Source organism: Zonotrichia albicollis, chromosome 9, assembly GCF_047830755.1.
Source record: "Zonotrichia albicollis isolate bZonAlb1 chromosome 9, bZonAlb1.hap1, whole genome shotgun sequence".
Classification (NCBI taxonomy): Eukaryota; Metazoa; Chordata; class Aves; order Passeriformes; family Passerellidae; genus Zonotrichia; species Zonotrichia albicollis.
The window spans coordinates 9,831,304-9,843,458 of record NC_133827.1 but is presented as its reverse complement, the minus strand read 5'-3'; the positions used below and the strand labels follow the sequence as shown (position 1 = coordinate 9,843,458).

Here is a 12,155-nt window from a genome sequence, read left to right as displayed (position 1 = left end):
TCAGTGCTGTGAAGATAGAAATAGATAAGAATTATTCGTCTTTTAGGTATTACTGTTTCTTCCTGCTTCTTATTGAAAGCAGTTGGTTAATTTGTGATTTAAGATCACTCAGAATTTCTTCCTGGATGTAGAAATTGGAAAGTAACTCATTCTCTTTTAGTATTTTTACATATGCAAGACTGGAGCAATGTTTTCGGCTATGTAGATGGTGCAGTAATAAGTGGAGTTCTTTCCTCATGAAGCCAGCTTGGATACTCTGAGATAACTAATGAAAAAGCCTTGTCATCATTCAATTCTTAGCATAATGAACTTCAGAAAAATTAAAATACATACATGAAAAAAGAATACAAATATAAGCAGTCAAATTCATGGGTTTTTTTCAGTTGCAGAAATAATGTTCAGCAGTGCAATTAAATTTTTTTAAAATTTGTTTCTGTGCGGCTTGTATTGTGATACTGTCAACAGAAATATTTGTAGCATTTTACTGCTCCAAATGTCCCAGTACAACAGCTACTTTGGGGACTGCCTTTACTCTAAAGCAGAAAAGGATTCATCAAACTCTGAGGGACTTTTTGGGTCATAAAACACAGGCGCTGTGCTGCAGAGAGTGAGGGGTTTTTACATTCCATGTTATCATATTAGTGTCACAGCTTGATCTCCAATCATATACCTTATCAATATAGAAAAACATTTAATAAATATTTTTCTGACTTTTCTCACTCATGCCTTCCCCTTCTCCTTTTTTTCGGGATAGATATTGAACTCTTGGCAGCTTGCAGAGAAGAGTTCCACCGAAGGCTAAAGGTGTATCATGCTTGGAAATCCAAGAATAAGAAACGCAATGCAGAAACAGAACAGCGTGCTCCCAAATCAGTCACAGACTATGGTGAGGAGAGATAATTTTGTGTTTATAGTAATTTTGGTGATAATATTCTAAAGAGAACATTTCTGGAATGTATTCTGGGTTTGCTAGGTTGAAGAAACTTGGAGTTTTTTAGGAGTGTTTTATGTTGATTTAAGGTAAATATTTTGGAAAGATTGAAACTGGCAAATTCTTCACAGAAATTAAAACACTTTCGGTAGACTCAGCTTCTTATGCTTCTTAAAACCTTTTCTCACATCCAGCTGACATCTGTTAAAAAGAGTTCTTGATCTACTGGTGCAGGTGCTGGCATTTTTGTTAAATGTTCATTGCTGTGCTACTTTAATATTTCATAATATTGACATAGACATGTAGACATAGATGTAGATACTTTTAAAAGGTGCTACTAATTATGTCGTTTACATCACTGCTTACATACATCATGTTACATCCTCCTTTATAAAATCTGAGTGTTGATGCTGTAATTCTGGCTCATGGGGTGACAAATTTTGTGTAGACCGTGTTTTCTATTTAGACCCCTCATTCTACTGATTTCACAGGCTGGTGTTTATTGACAAAGCCACACACTAATCAGAGTAAGTTTCTCTTGCATTCATCAAGGAAGTGTGGGAGTTTCATACTGCCAGACCTGGAAATTCTGTACCTGGTTTCTGGAGTGGTATTTACAGAGTGGACTGTTACTCGTTTCCCAATGTTCCACCTCAAAAGTCCGATGATCATCTGTATAAAAGGAATCTAAGAAATTTATAGGATCACAGTAAATGCATGGAACAATTTAGTCAGATCATTCCTTTTGTCTTTTTGTTCCATTATATTTGATATTTGTGTTCCTGTCACACAGTTCATGGGAGAGACAAAGAAAAGGGAAGATAGGGAGAAAGTGCTCTCCCCAAAGTCACATGAGCCTGAGATTAAGGCATTGTTGTAGGACATGGAGAATAAGCATCCCAGGGAATCCAGGTGCCCTAGGTAATCTCAGTCCATGTACAAAGGCACCTCCTTCCCCTTGATTCATTTACTTGAGTTATTAATTACTTGAGCATTACCTGAGTTTGAGGTTCTCAGGGAATTTTAGTATGGATATGTGGCAGGCAAAATCTGGACCCCTGGAGAAGATATTATCAAATAATGGGTCCTTGTGTCTGAAATGTGGTTTTAGCTGCTTAAGAAAGCTTGTGACTGAAATGGCAGGAAAAGGCATTTGAAGCACTTCTGCCAAGTGGTAAATTGCTTTGAACGTTCTCTCTGGAGCTAAATGGGTAAAATATTCATACACAGTGTTGCTGATGGGAAGTATCAAAGAGCAGATGATCTTTGGATTTTTGCACAAAAAGCTGAGAATATTCATATTGTTATCACTTTTGAGATATTTGCTGCATTTTTTTCAGTGTTTTTCATTGTATTTTTTTAACTTCATTGAAATATGGCATAATAAGAGAATAAGAGAACCTTGCAGTTCAGAAGAAATTGATAGTGACCTTTAGAGACTCTCAATGCCAGTATAATTCTTTGCATTGCAAATAATTATACCACATGGGCATTTCACATACATATGTACTGTAGTCATCTGAGAAGGTAGTAAGAAGAAATTCTGATTTCTTAGGTGTTTAAGCTAAAAGTCTTTCCCGTGTCAGTGGATGTGGGCTTCAAGTGATGTAGTTTTTTCTTTACATCTTTTCATTGATTTAATGTAGTTTTACAGTATCCTTTAATGTAATTTTATAAGTATCCTTTATTTAAATTCATGCATTCAGTATAGAAGCTAAGCACTGGTTTGTGTATTATTACTGATATTGACAGAGCTCTGGAAGTTTTTTTTTCTAGCAGAAATGTCAAAAAAATAAAGTACTACATTAATTAAATAGCAGATTTGTCAGAGCAATTTACCACTGAAGCTTTGTAACAGGAATTGCAAATTATTAAGGTGATTTTGAGGTTAAATCTTGATGAAAATAGAAGTAGAAAAAGAGTAGAAACACTTAGAATCTGCATTTGTGTTGTAGCTAGAATTCCTATTTGTTTGTTATCAGCATTGGTGAAAAATGTTGATGTTGTAATGAAGCCATAACTTATAAGGAATCAGCACTTTCATTTTTTGTTCAACATGTAATATTTGTTCACAGATTTTGCACCATTTTTGAGCAACTCAAGTAAGTGAGGAGACAGTTGTTTAAGCTAACTTTGAAGAATAGGAACACTTGAGAGCTCCATACTAACATTGATTAATCCAGTGTTTTGCTACACATGTATATAGAAGTTAATTGTAAAAAAAAAAAAAGATAATTTGACAATGTTATTAATCTGATGGTAATTATACATGACTCTAGTAATTCAAAAACGTACTTGTCTTCGTGAAAACCTACCCATTTGAGGAGTCATGGGAAGGGAGAGTGAAATAACCTTCTTATATAAATTATTGAAAGATATAATCTCCGATTTTTTACCACAACCACCAACACCCCAAAACCATTCTTGTTCTAGCCTTTTTTTTTTATTGTCTGCACATGGCTTTTTGTTGTAGCAAAACTCTGGAATCAACATAATGTAACAACTGTTTTCCTAGCACACAGACTAACATTCAGGTAGGTGATGGTTTCTTCTGAATAGACAGCCACAGTTCTATAGCACCAATAGAGGCTCCATTGGCTGCTTAGCATTTCCATTCTCTAGATTTGCCCTCTTCTCTAGATTTAGATATGCCTAGGGGTAGAAATGAGCCTTAGCAATTGCCATTGCAGTGCAAAAAGTATTCAACAATACTTAAGTACTGATCTGCTGGGATAAATGTTCAGACAATGCATAGAATTAAATTAGTTTTTTATATACTCTGTCTTCCTGTAAGGTGTGTGTTTTATCAGAGTTGATGTATAAAAGTAGCATTCATGTGTTAAAATCTGGGTGCTTTTTTTCTATGTTTGTTGTTAATGCACACATTAGAAAAAGGAGATTTGATGTGTAAGACATATAGGGGTTTCTTAAAGTTCTGCTCTTCAGGTTTAGAAAAACTATTTTTGCTTGAATCTAGGCAAAAGAAATTTCAAGGTGTAGTTGCTAGTCTGTATTAGTTCTGTTCATGACTGTAAAAATAAGTTATTAAAAGTAATTGCAATTTTTCATATTAATAAATGTTAGCTCAGAAATTCTCTTTGTTGCTCAATACACAAGGAAAAAAATTGAATTCACTTTTAATTACTCCTTTTATGCTGAAACATATAAAAAGTTAATCCTGATTTTCTTCTGTAGAGATGGTAAAGGTTCTTAAGCAGGGTATCTGTAACAGTGGTGTAAACCACTAAAACAAGATCAGTAACAAACTTTTGCAGGGGCAGTTATTAAAGGAAAGAATGTTGCTTTTAAGAGCATTTACTATTTAAAATCGATTATGATAGTGTATATGTAAGATTAAGAAGGTTGATCATTTGATGAATTAACATAGAGAGTATCTGCTTTTATTTGAAAGTGAGTTTCTCTCTAGAGTCTGAAATATGGGGAACTCAAAAAGTCCAAAAATGCATGTGGAAAATATTTACCAAAAATATATATGAAACTTGAACAAATTTCATGTAACTTTCTCCTTTAGAAGTTTAGTCAGCTGATCTTAATGGTCAGAAATTAAAAATTCCTTGAAAAAAGAAAGCAGCCAGAAGTTACTTCTAATGCCAGCTTTTGACTTATAGAAATCTAAGCAGAAAATTGTTTGGTGGCAGCTTTGTAATAAGCAGTATTTATTGTCAACATTTCTATTAACAAATTAGTAATTTCTAACAGTATTATACATCCTTTTGTGTCGACTGTCAAACATCAAGTGATGCTTTTGTATGTTTGCAACTGAAAATGCTTCTGTGCGCTGTGATCTTTTTTTACAAAAAAATGGACTGAACTAAAGCAATTACTGATAAATGTTTCTGGTTGGTAAGAAATTTTACATGGCAAGTTTTACCTTAAATATTGATTAAAAGCAGAATATGTTATTTTATTTACTTAGTTTTGTTTAAATTTGCCATTGGGCAACATGTACAGGAGTTAACATGAGCCATTTCTGACCAGTGTTTTAGCTGTTGCAATTAACAGAATGCACATTATATGAGATGGAAATACTTTCTAGGTTTGCTGAGACTTCAGATGACCTTGAGAGATAATCTCTTGGGTTTTGGGGGAGGGTTTGTTTTCTTGTTTGTTTTGTTTGTTTGTTTGTTTGTTTTTTAATGTGCTGATTAATAAAGGAAGTAATATGGCTTTCTTGTTTTCTAATTGCTTTGTTCACTTATTTTTGGGGGGATGTTTTGAATGATAGCACAACAGAACCCCGCAGCCCAGCTCCCGGGCAGACAACAAGAGATTGAAATAAACAGGCAGCAGCACTACTTCCGCATTCCCTTCATCCGCCCCGCGGACCAGTACAAGGACCCCCAGAACAAGAAGAAGGGCTGGTGGTACGCACACTTCGATGGGCCCTGGATTGCTCAGCAAATGGAGCTTCACCCTGACAAGGCACCCATTCTGCTTGTAGCAGGTTGGTGTTGAAACTTGGAGAAGGTTCAGAGTTGATAACAAACTTCAGAAAAAGAGGATGAAGTTCCAAGTTCCCCACCTTCCTTCCTCCCTGCCTTCCTTCCTCCCTGCCTTCCTTCCCTCCCTCCCTTTCTCTGTTCTTTCTTATCTGGGCAGAATTTGAGGATTTGGGACTGCTGCTGATGGTGGCCAAATGTTTCAGAATATCACTGGGACATGTAACTGGTCCTATGTTTTACTTCTACACGTACTTCAATTTGGGAAGCCATAGACAGTGGGAAATCAAATGGAAAGAGTTGTATTATTACAAACCCTCAGACTATTCATTGAACTGGAGACAGTGTGAAGATAAAACATCACAATTTATCTGGGAAAGGTCTACTCATTATTATACTGTTTTTAAGTTAGCTGTAAAGAATTACAAGCAGTTTGTATCAAAACAATTTGTGCATATGTTACATTGTCTGTCCATAGCATGAGGCTAATAGCAAGCTGATGCTTTTACCCTATTTATGCTACTTAGTATGGGAAAATAGCTTTTAAATCTTAAAAATTTAGAATAAATGTTGCAATGGATAGGTAGAGATTTATCTGGTAGTGAAATGTATCCTCCTTTTCTGGAGGGTAAGGAACAGGGGAGAAAACACTGGAGAAATGCTGCTTACGCTTCTGTGTTTTGAGATTTTGTATTTAACTTAGAGACTGAGGAAAGGCCATAGCCAATTTGTTTCACTACAGGATTATGCTTTACTGGCAACAAAAGTTTGTTTTCTGCAAATTATTTTAAGTAGAATTCCTTATACCAGCTGTTGCTGTTCAGTGCCAAAGCCCATAGCTAAAAGTAGCAGTGCTGTCGTTGAGTACCTGTTAAAAATAAGATTACGATTTAGTTTGTGAGCTACATATATAATTTCATTGGATTGCCTACGTTGGTCCCACTGTTGGTTTTGTGTGGTAGGCTGACAGATTAGCTACTTGATCCAAAGTCTGGAATTCTTAGTTGCTTTAACCATAAGTAAAGCAGTTCACTATAAAGTGGCCTGAAACTGAAGGTATATGTAATCCAAATGTGGTTGTCATCCTGTAATGGGTTTCAGAAGAATGTATCGAGATGATGATCTTTCGGCTTCTTCCCTTTATTCCTTTTTGCTTGCTGTTTAAGCACAGCTTTGTCAATTGCAGCATCTGATATTAGTTTATTCTCATACTGTTTTAGTGTTCTCTGTGTAACAAAAAACCAGGAAACTGAAAAATGCCTGTATCTGAGGACTTCCTCGTAAGCTCTGAAGTCTACCAGCAAACCAGATCTACAGAGAGGAAATGTAATTAACAAGGATCTAATTTTTATTGATGGGATCTTTCAATGATGTAAAATATGTTTTCTTTTTCCCTTTACCATTTCAGGTAAGGATGACATGGATATGTGTGAGCTTAACCTTGAAGAGACTGGCTTAACCCGAAAGCGAGGTGCTGAAATTTTACCGAGGCAGTTTGAAGAGATTTGGGAACGCTGTGGAGGCATCCAGTATCTGCAAAACGCAATTGCAAGCAGACAAGCTCACCCCACCTACGCTACGGCGATGCTGCAGAACCTGTTGAAATAAGCGGGCAGGAGCGTTCGCGATGAGAACCTGGCCCGCGATACAAAGGGAAGAGTTCCTCTGTGCTACAGAGGGCCTAAACGTTCTGTAATCAGAGTAGAGATGTTTAATATAAAGTGAACAGATTTTATTAATCATGTGGTTTGTTAATTTGTACTTCATGATGTTTAATCTGTGTAGTGAACTTTACTAGGTATGAGGACCCTGAAGAAACTTCAGGCAGTGTAGTTTGCTGCATTTTGTTTTTATGTTGCATTTTCTTTAACAGTTTCTGTTATAACTCTTAATACTTTCAAGCAATCTGTCTGTACTTGGGTACATATTGCAAAGAACTGCACTGCAACCAGCTTTTTATAAGATTCCTTCTTTAAAACACTGAGTAGCTGGCTTCAAGTGGTGGCCTAGTAAAGAGAATATGCTATTTCTAATAACTGGAATTGTGAGGCCTTAGCTTTGACTTCTGTTATGGAGAAGTTGGAGTATACTTTTATATAATCTGAGACATTTTATGTCCTGATTTGCAAACTGGTTACTGTCTGTATTTAATGATTTTTGTTTTTCCAGAACCTGATGGGAAATCCTCCTAAACTTGAGACCTATAAACCCCTATTAAATTCATTCTCTGTCTTGGTTTAAGAGAAACAGTTTTCTGTATGTTCCAAGAAAAGCATTCATATACGTCAAAATAGTATAATATTGGAGGTCCTCAAAGAATGTACTGCTCTTTAGGGCTTATACCACTTTTCTTGTAGATTTTTTTTCTCTCTTTTTAGTACAAATCTGCTTTGGACTTTATTTTTCTGATGACATTTCTATTAGCGATTCTTGGACAGTTTGTTTGGCCAGGTAGTGTAATTGCAACATATTACGCAAAATTGTCCAACCTTTGTATCTGAAGGTATATAAGATTAAGGATAGCACTAAGGGAAATATGTTCAGCTTTTTGCTGGCAGTATAACTGAACTGAGTATTGAGGCCTGAGCCTCAGAAATCCTCTTTATTTTAACTGTAACAAGATATACAAGGTCTGTAACTTTTGTTAGACTGTATAAAAAATTGGTCCAACAACATAATGCATCTTAATAATATGTGCTGATGGAATAGATACAATTTTTAGTGTACTGAAATATCATAGTGACTTGGATGCTGAGCTATATATTAATCTCCTCTATCAAGTTTCATAGCTTGTAGCAGTTCCCTTATGAAACTGTTTGTTTGGGGAGTTTTTGTGGGTGAGAATCATTAATTTCATGCAGTTTTAAGAAGCATCTCTTTCATTTAAGTGAATGTTGCTTTACCTTGCTAGCCATTATTTCAACAAATTAAACATGACCATTTATTATCTCTCTTAATAGAAATCCAAAATATAAGTAGCTTGATGTCCAATTCATAGCTTGATTTAAAAATGAATTTTTGCCCTTTTTAATTGACAGTTTGCTTACAGTATGAAATAATTTCCACACTCCTTACTGAGCATGAAACCTCCTGGAAACTTTCATTTTTAAAAGGCATAAATATACTGAATTTTCAAGAGGGGTGATTCTGTAGCACAGAGAAAGGGCCTTGCTGACCTTAGACTATGGTTGCGTGCCACAGTCTGCTTGTTGTTATAAACACACTCCTCATGGGAATAATGTGGAGATATTGAAGTGGTATTTAACTTTCTACACACCCACTGCATCAGGGAATCTCAGCTTCTGCTGCAGACCCACTCTACTTCCTGGTCATGTGATTGCAAATGAGAAAATTGTTTTCATTTTACCTAAATTCTTCACTGAAACAGTCATTTTTGGCTGGAAGAGGAAAGAAGGGCATCAGACTACTGGCTGGGAAGTTGTGTGCAAACCTGTACAGTGTTGCGTGAGTTTAAAGGTGCAGCTTATGAAATTTAGATTACTGGTTTAATGTGTTACTGCATTGGAACCAAAATGTGACAGCTTCCAGTCCCCAAACACTTAACACTGCAAGAAGCTGTGCTCACTCATGCGATCCAAGGAAGAAAAATCACTGACCTGACCTGTGTGTGTTTCTGTCAGGTTTAGCTGCTTGAACTAACACATTCCATCTCACTGTGTGTATCTTTAAAAATCCATGGATCTTATGAGACTGAATATTGTAAGCTAAGAACCTCAAATGCTTACATGTCTTAGGTATGTACACATATATGTGCTTAAATATTTTAGCATGTATGTGTGTAAATATACCTGCAGAGAACTTTAAATAAAATTTACTGCATGTTTCCACTCTCTTCATTTAGTTATGTCAGGATTTCCTTGATTGGCATTTGAAAGAAATTTTTTTCATCAGAATGGGTGTATGGAAATTTTTCTTTACTAAATGACTAACAAATATGAGCTATCATGAAAATAAAATGGACTTTGAAATAGTGGAAGAGGGTCTGGTGGCTGGACATCTTAAATGAGATGTTCCCACCTCCCAGCATTGCTCCAGAAGTGTGCCTGAGGGAAGCAGAGCATGCATTCCAGAAATCGGGGTATTCTACTTTGCACAGTAGCAGACTGCTTTTTTTTTCCCTTTTTTCACTCCACGCCAAAAGCAGCTTCTGCTTTTAGTTTTACTTATCCTTTTGTGAAACATAATTAATTTTCAGTTAGTTTCAGATTATTTTATTTTTTTTACATGTCTGGTAATATTTAACTGCCTACCAATTGTTTCCATGGTCCTTTGTAATGTGTCAGATAATTATAGTTGGTTGATTTGGAGAGGAAATATAAAAGGAGGAGAGAGGGTTGATATTTAGGACTGTAGTATGACCTGATGCCTATCTGATTTATAATTATAGAGAAAATTATAGAGGTTTTGAAAGCACATTGACTTGGTTCTCTGCATGTTTCATTAAAAAAAAAATTCTTCCTGCCTGTCAGTGAAGCTGTCCATTATAGTTGAGATCCACAAAACAAAGAACAGGAAGAGAAGCACAACACTAAGCTGCATTCCTGACTAGGTGACCCAGGAATATGCATTTTCTTGAGAATGTTATTCTGAAGATCCTAAGGTCATTCAATACTTGTCTTTTATCCACTGATAAGATTGTGTTTTTCTTTACCTAGTTGAATCCTCTGGGTTTTTCTTCAAATATCTTTATTTAAAGTATTTAAATGACCTCTTAATACTGTACTGAAAATTAAAAATAAAAAATAAACACATTCCATGTTGAAATCTTACTTGTATCTTCTTACTGTTTTGTCTTTGAAGAGTTGAAGTATAAGGGTTAATTAAGTTATGAGAAAGGCAAAAATATTCCTTTGCTGGTAATGTCTGCTGTTTTTCCATGTGATATTTTTGGTGCTTAAGCCTACTTTTTAAAGCTTTATTCTAGTAAAGATTTTATCTTTACTTTCTAACTACATACAGCAGGTATGATGTAGGCCATATAGGTCCCTGGGGAGCCTTGCTAAGGAATGGCACTGGGGGCTCCTTCATGCTCCCTGCAGGGACTGCAAGTTTTTCAAAGGACTTTGGGTTTGGCTTTTGCCTTGGAGTCTCTGAGAGGTTTGTGCAATAATAAAAAAAAAATCATGGCCTACAATTATCTGCTGTAATTAGTCCCTGGAGAGGCTTTGTCAGTAACAACACTCAGTGGGGCTCATTAATACTTTCACAGTATAGGAAAAGCCTCCTTTTTGTTCTTAAAATGCAGCTCTGGGGCAGCAAGAAATTAAGAAGGCAAAGTAGGGAAATTTCCAGTCATAGGTGATGAAAGGGTCATTGTATAGGATTTTCTTTTTCTGGAATGGCTTTACCAATTTAAAGTATTCTTTATTTAGAATTTATTCTTTAAAGCTCTCTAAAGAGATGGGAAGTATGGACAGTGTTATTGTGTCAACAGGAGCAGCAGGGCTTGGAGTCTGATGGGTTTATGGTTCTAGGGAGCTGGAAGGAAAATTTCTTGTTCCCTTTGGAGTTTGACAAAATTTATTCTATGCAATACTTGGCTACATATGTCTACAAAATTCCCTGGAATCTGTTCTCTAAGGGAGCTGAAGGGGAAGTGTGTGGTGTTTGTCTGCCCTGTCATCATTTTGTCTCTTCTATAAGGAAAGGATGTGATTTCTGATATCATGGTAATGAGCAGTGTGACTGGAAAGCAAATTTGGCTTCTGTATTTGATTGATGTCCTCTGCTCTTATTAAGGGATGGAGGTGATGTAGGACTGTGCTGGGATAGAATGGTGAAGGGCTTAACTGACAATCCTGCCCTTTCCAGAGATATTCCTGAGAGTTCTACCACTTTAACTGGCTGCTGGTCAAGAGGAGTCTGTGTTCCTGACAAAAGCTTTATAGATTTTCTTTAATGTGTAGTTGGCTTATTGAAAGATGACATTTTATTTTTATTTTGTACTAACGTTATAGTTGAATAACTTACAAGTAACTTAAGGATTCTCTTGCCATCCCTAACAGCCCTGAGTTGGGAGTCTAATTTGGATTTTCTACACAGAGCAAAGTAAGATTTCCATTGCTGCACCATAGTAAAATAAATTAAATACTTCACTAAAACTGAGGTGTCCTGAAGTGGTGTCACCATCGTTGCTGCTGCTTCTCTGCTGGTGTTGGTGCTTCCAGCCTCAGTAAGGCTCTCTGGTCCTCTGCACAAACCCATGGAATTTATACCCAGCAGGGTTTTGCAGTCCAAATGGAGGAGTTCCCACTTGTTTATTCCTGTTCTTTAAGAAATAGAGTATTCAGGAACTAATAAGCAGGTGAGGTAAAGCTGAGAGTAATAAGCAACAGTGTGCTTGAGAGATGTCCCCAGAGAGCCTTTGTACCTGGACAGGCTGTCCTTGGAAGTGGAAAACTTCCAGACAGATATCCCCTGTCCCAGGTGTATATGGAATTATGGCTCAGTCCCTCTCTGCCTTGTTCCTAAACTAAACCAGACTGCAGGAAGCATTATTTTATTACTATTTCTTTTGCTGTAAACCACAGTTAAGGCCTGGAAAGTGTGAAGAAAAATGTTTTTCCTGCAAGACTGTTACTGCTTAGTCTCAAAAGAAATGGCACTCTAGTACTGAAATTCCTAATCCCCCCCTTTTTGGGATAGGGGTTCCTGCCTGGCCTTGTCCTGGGAGGTTCTCAGTGAGCCCACAGAAGGGTAATTGGTGAGCAAACATTACACTCAGCACTGTTTGCTTCTCCTGT

The 12,155-nt window shown here is 36.4% G+C and overlaps 1 protein-coding gene across 1 annotated transcript in view; it reads left to right on the top strand.

Annotated features, from left to right (window-relative positions):
* LOC141730256 (unconventional myosin-VI-like) overlaps positions 1 to 10,176 on the top strand; it is a 46,699-nt gene extending 36,523 nt beyond the window's left edge. Inside the window, exons 20-23 of the mRNA XM_074547685.1 lie at positions 755 to 886; positions 3,007 to 3,033; positions 5,178 to 5,396; positions 6,800 to 10,176. Coding sequence (XP_074403786.1) covers positions 755 to 886; positions 3,007 to 3,033; positions 5,178 to 5,396; positions 6,800 to 6,999 — 578 coding nt within the window. The 3' untranslated portion in view covers positions 7,000 to 10,176. The remainder of the gene's footprint in view (positions 1 to 754; positions 887 to 3,006; positions 3,034 to 5,177; positions 5,397 to 6,799) is intronic.
* The last annotated feature ends 1,979 nt before the right edge of the window (positions 10,177 to 12,155 follow it).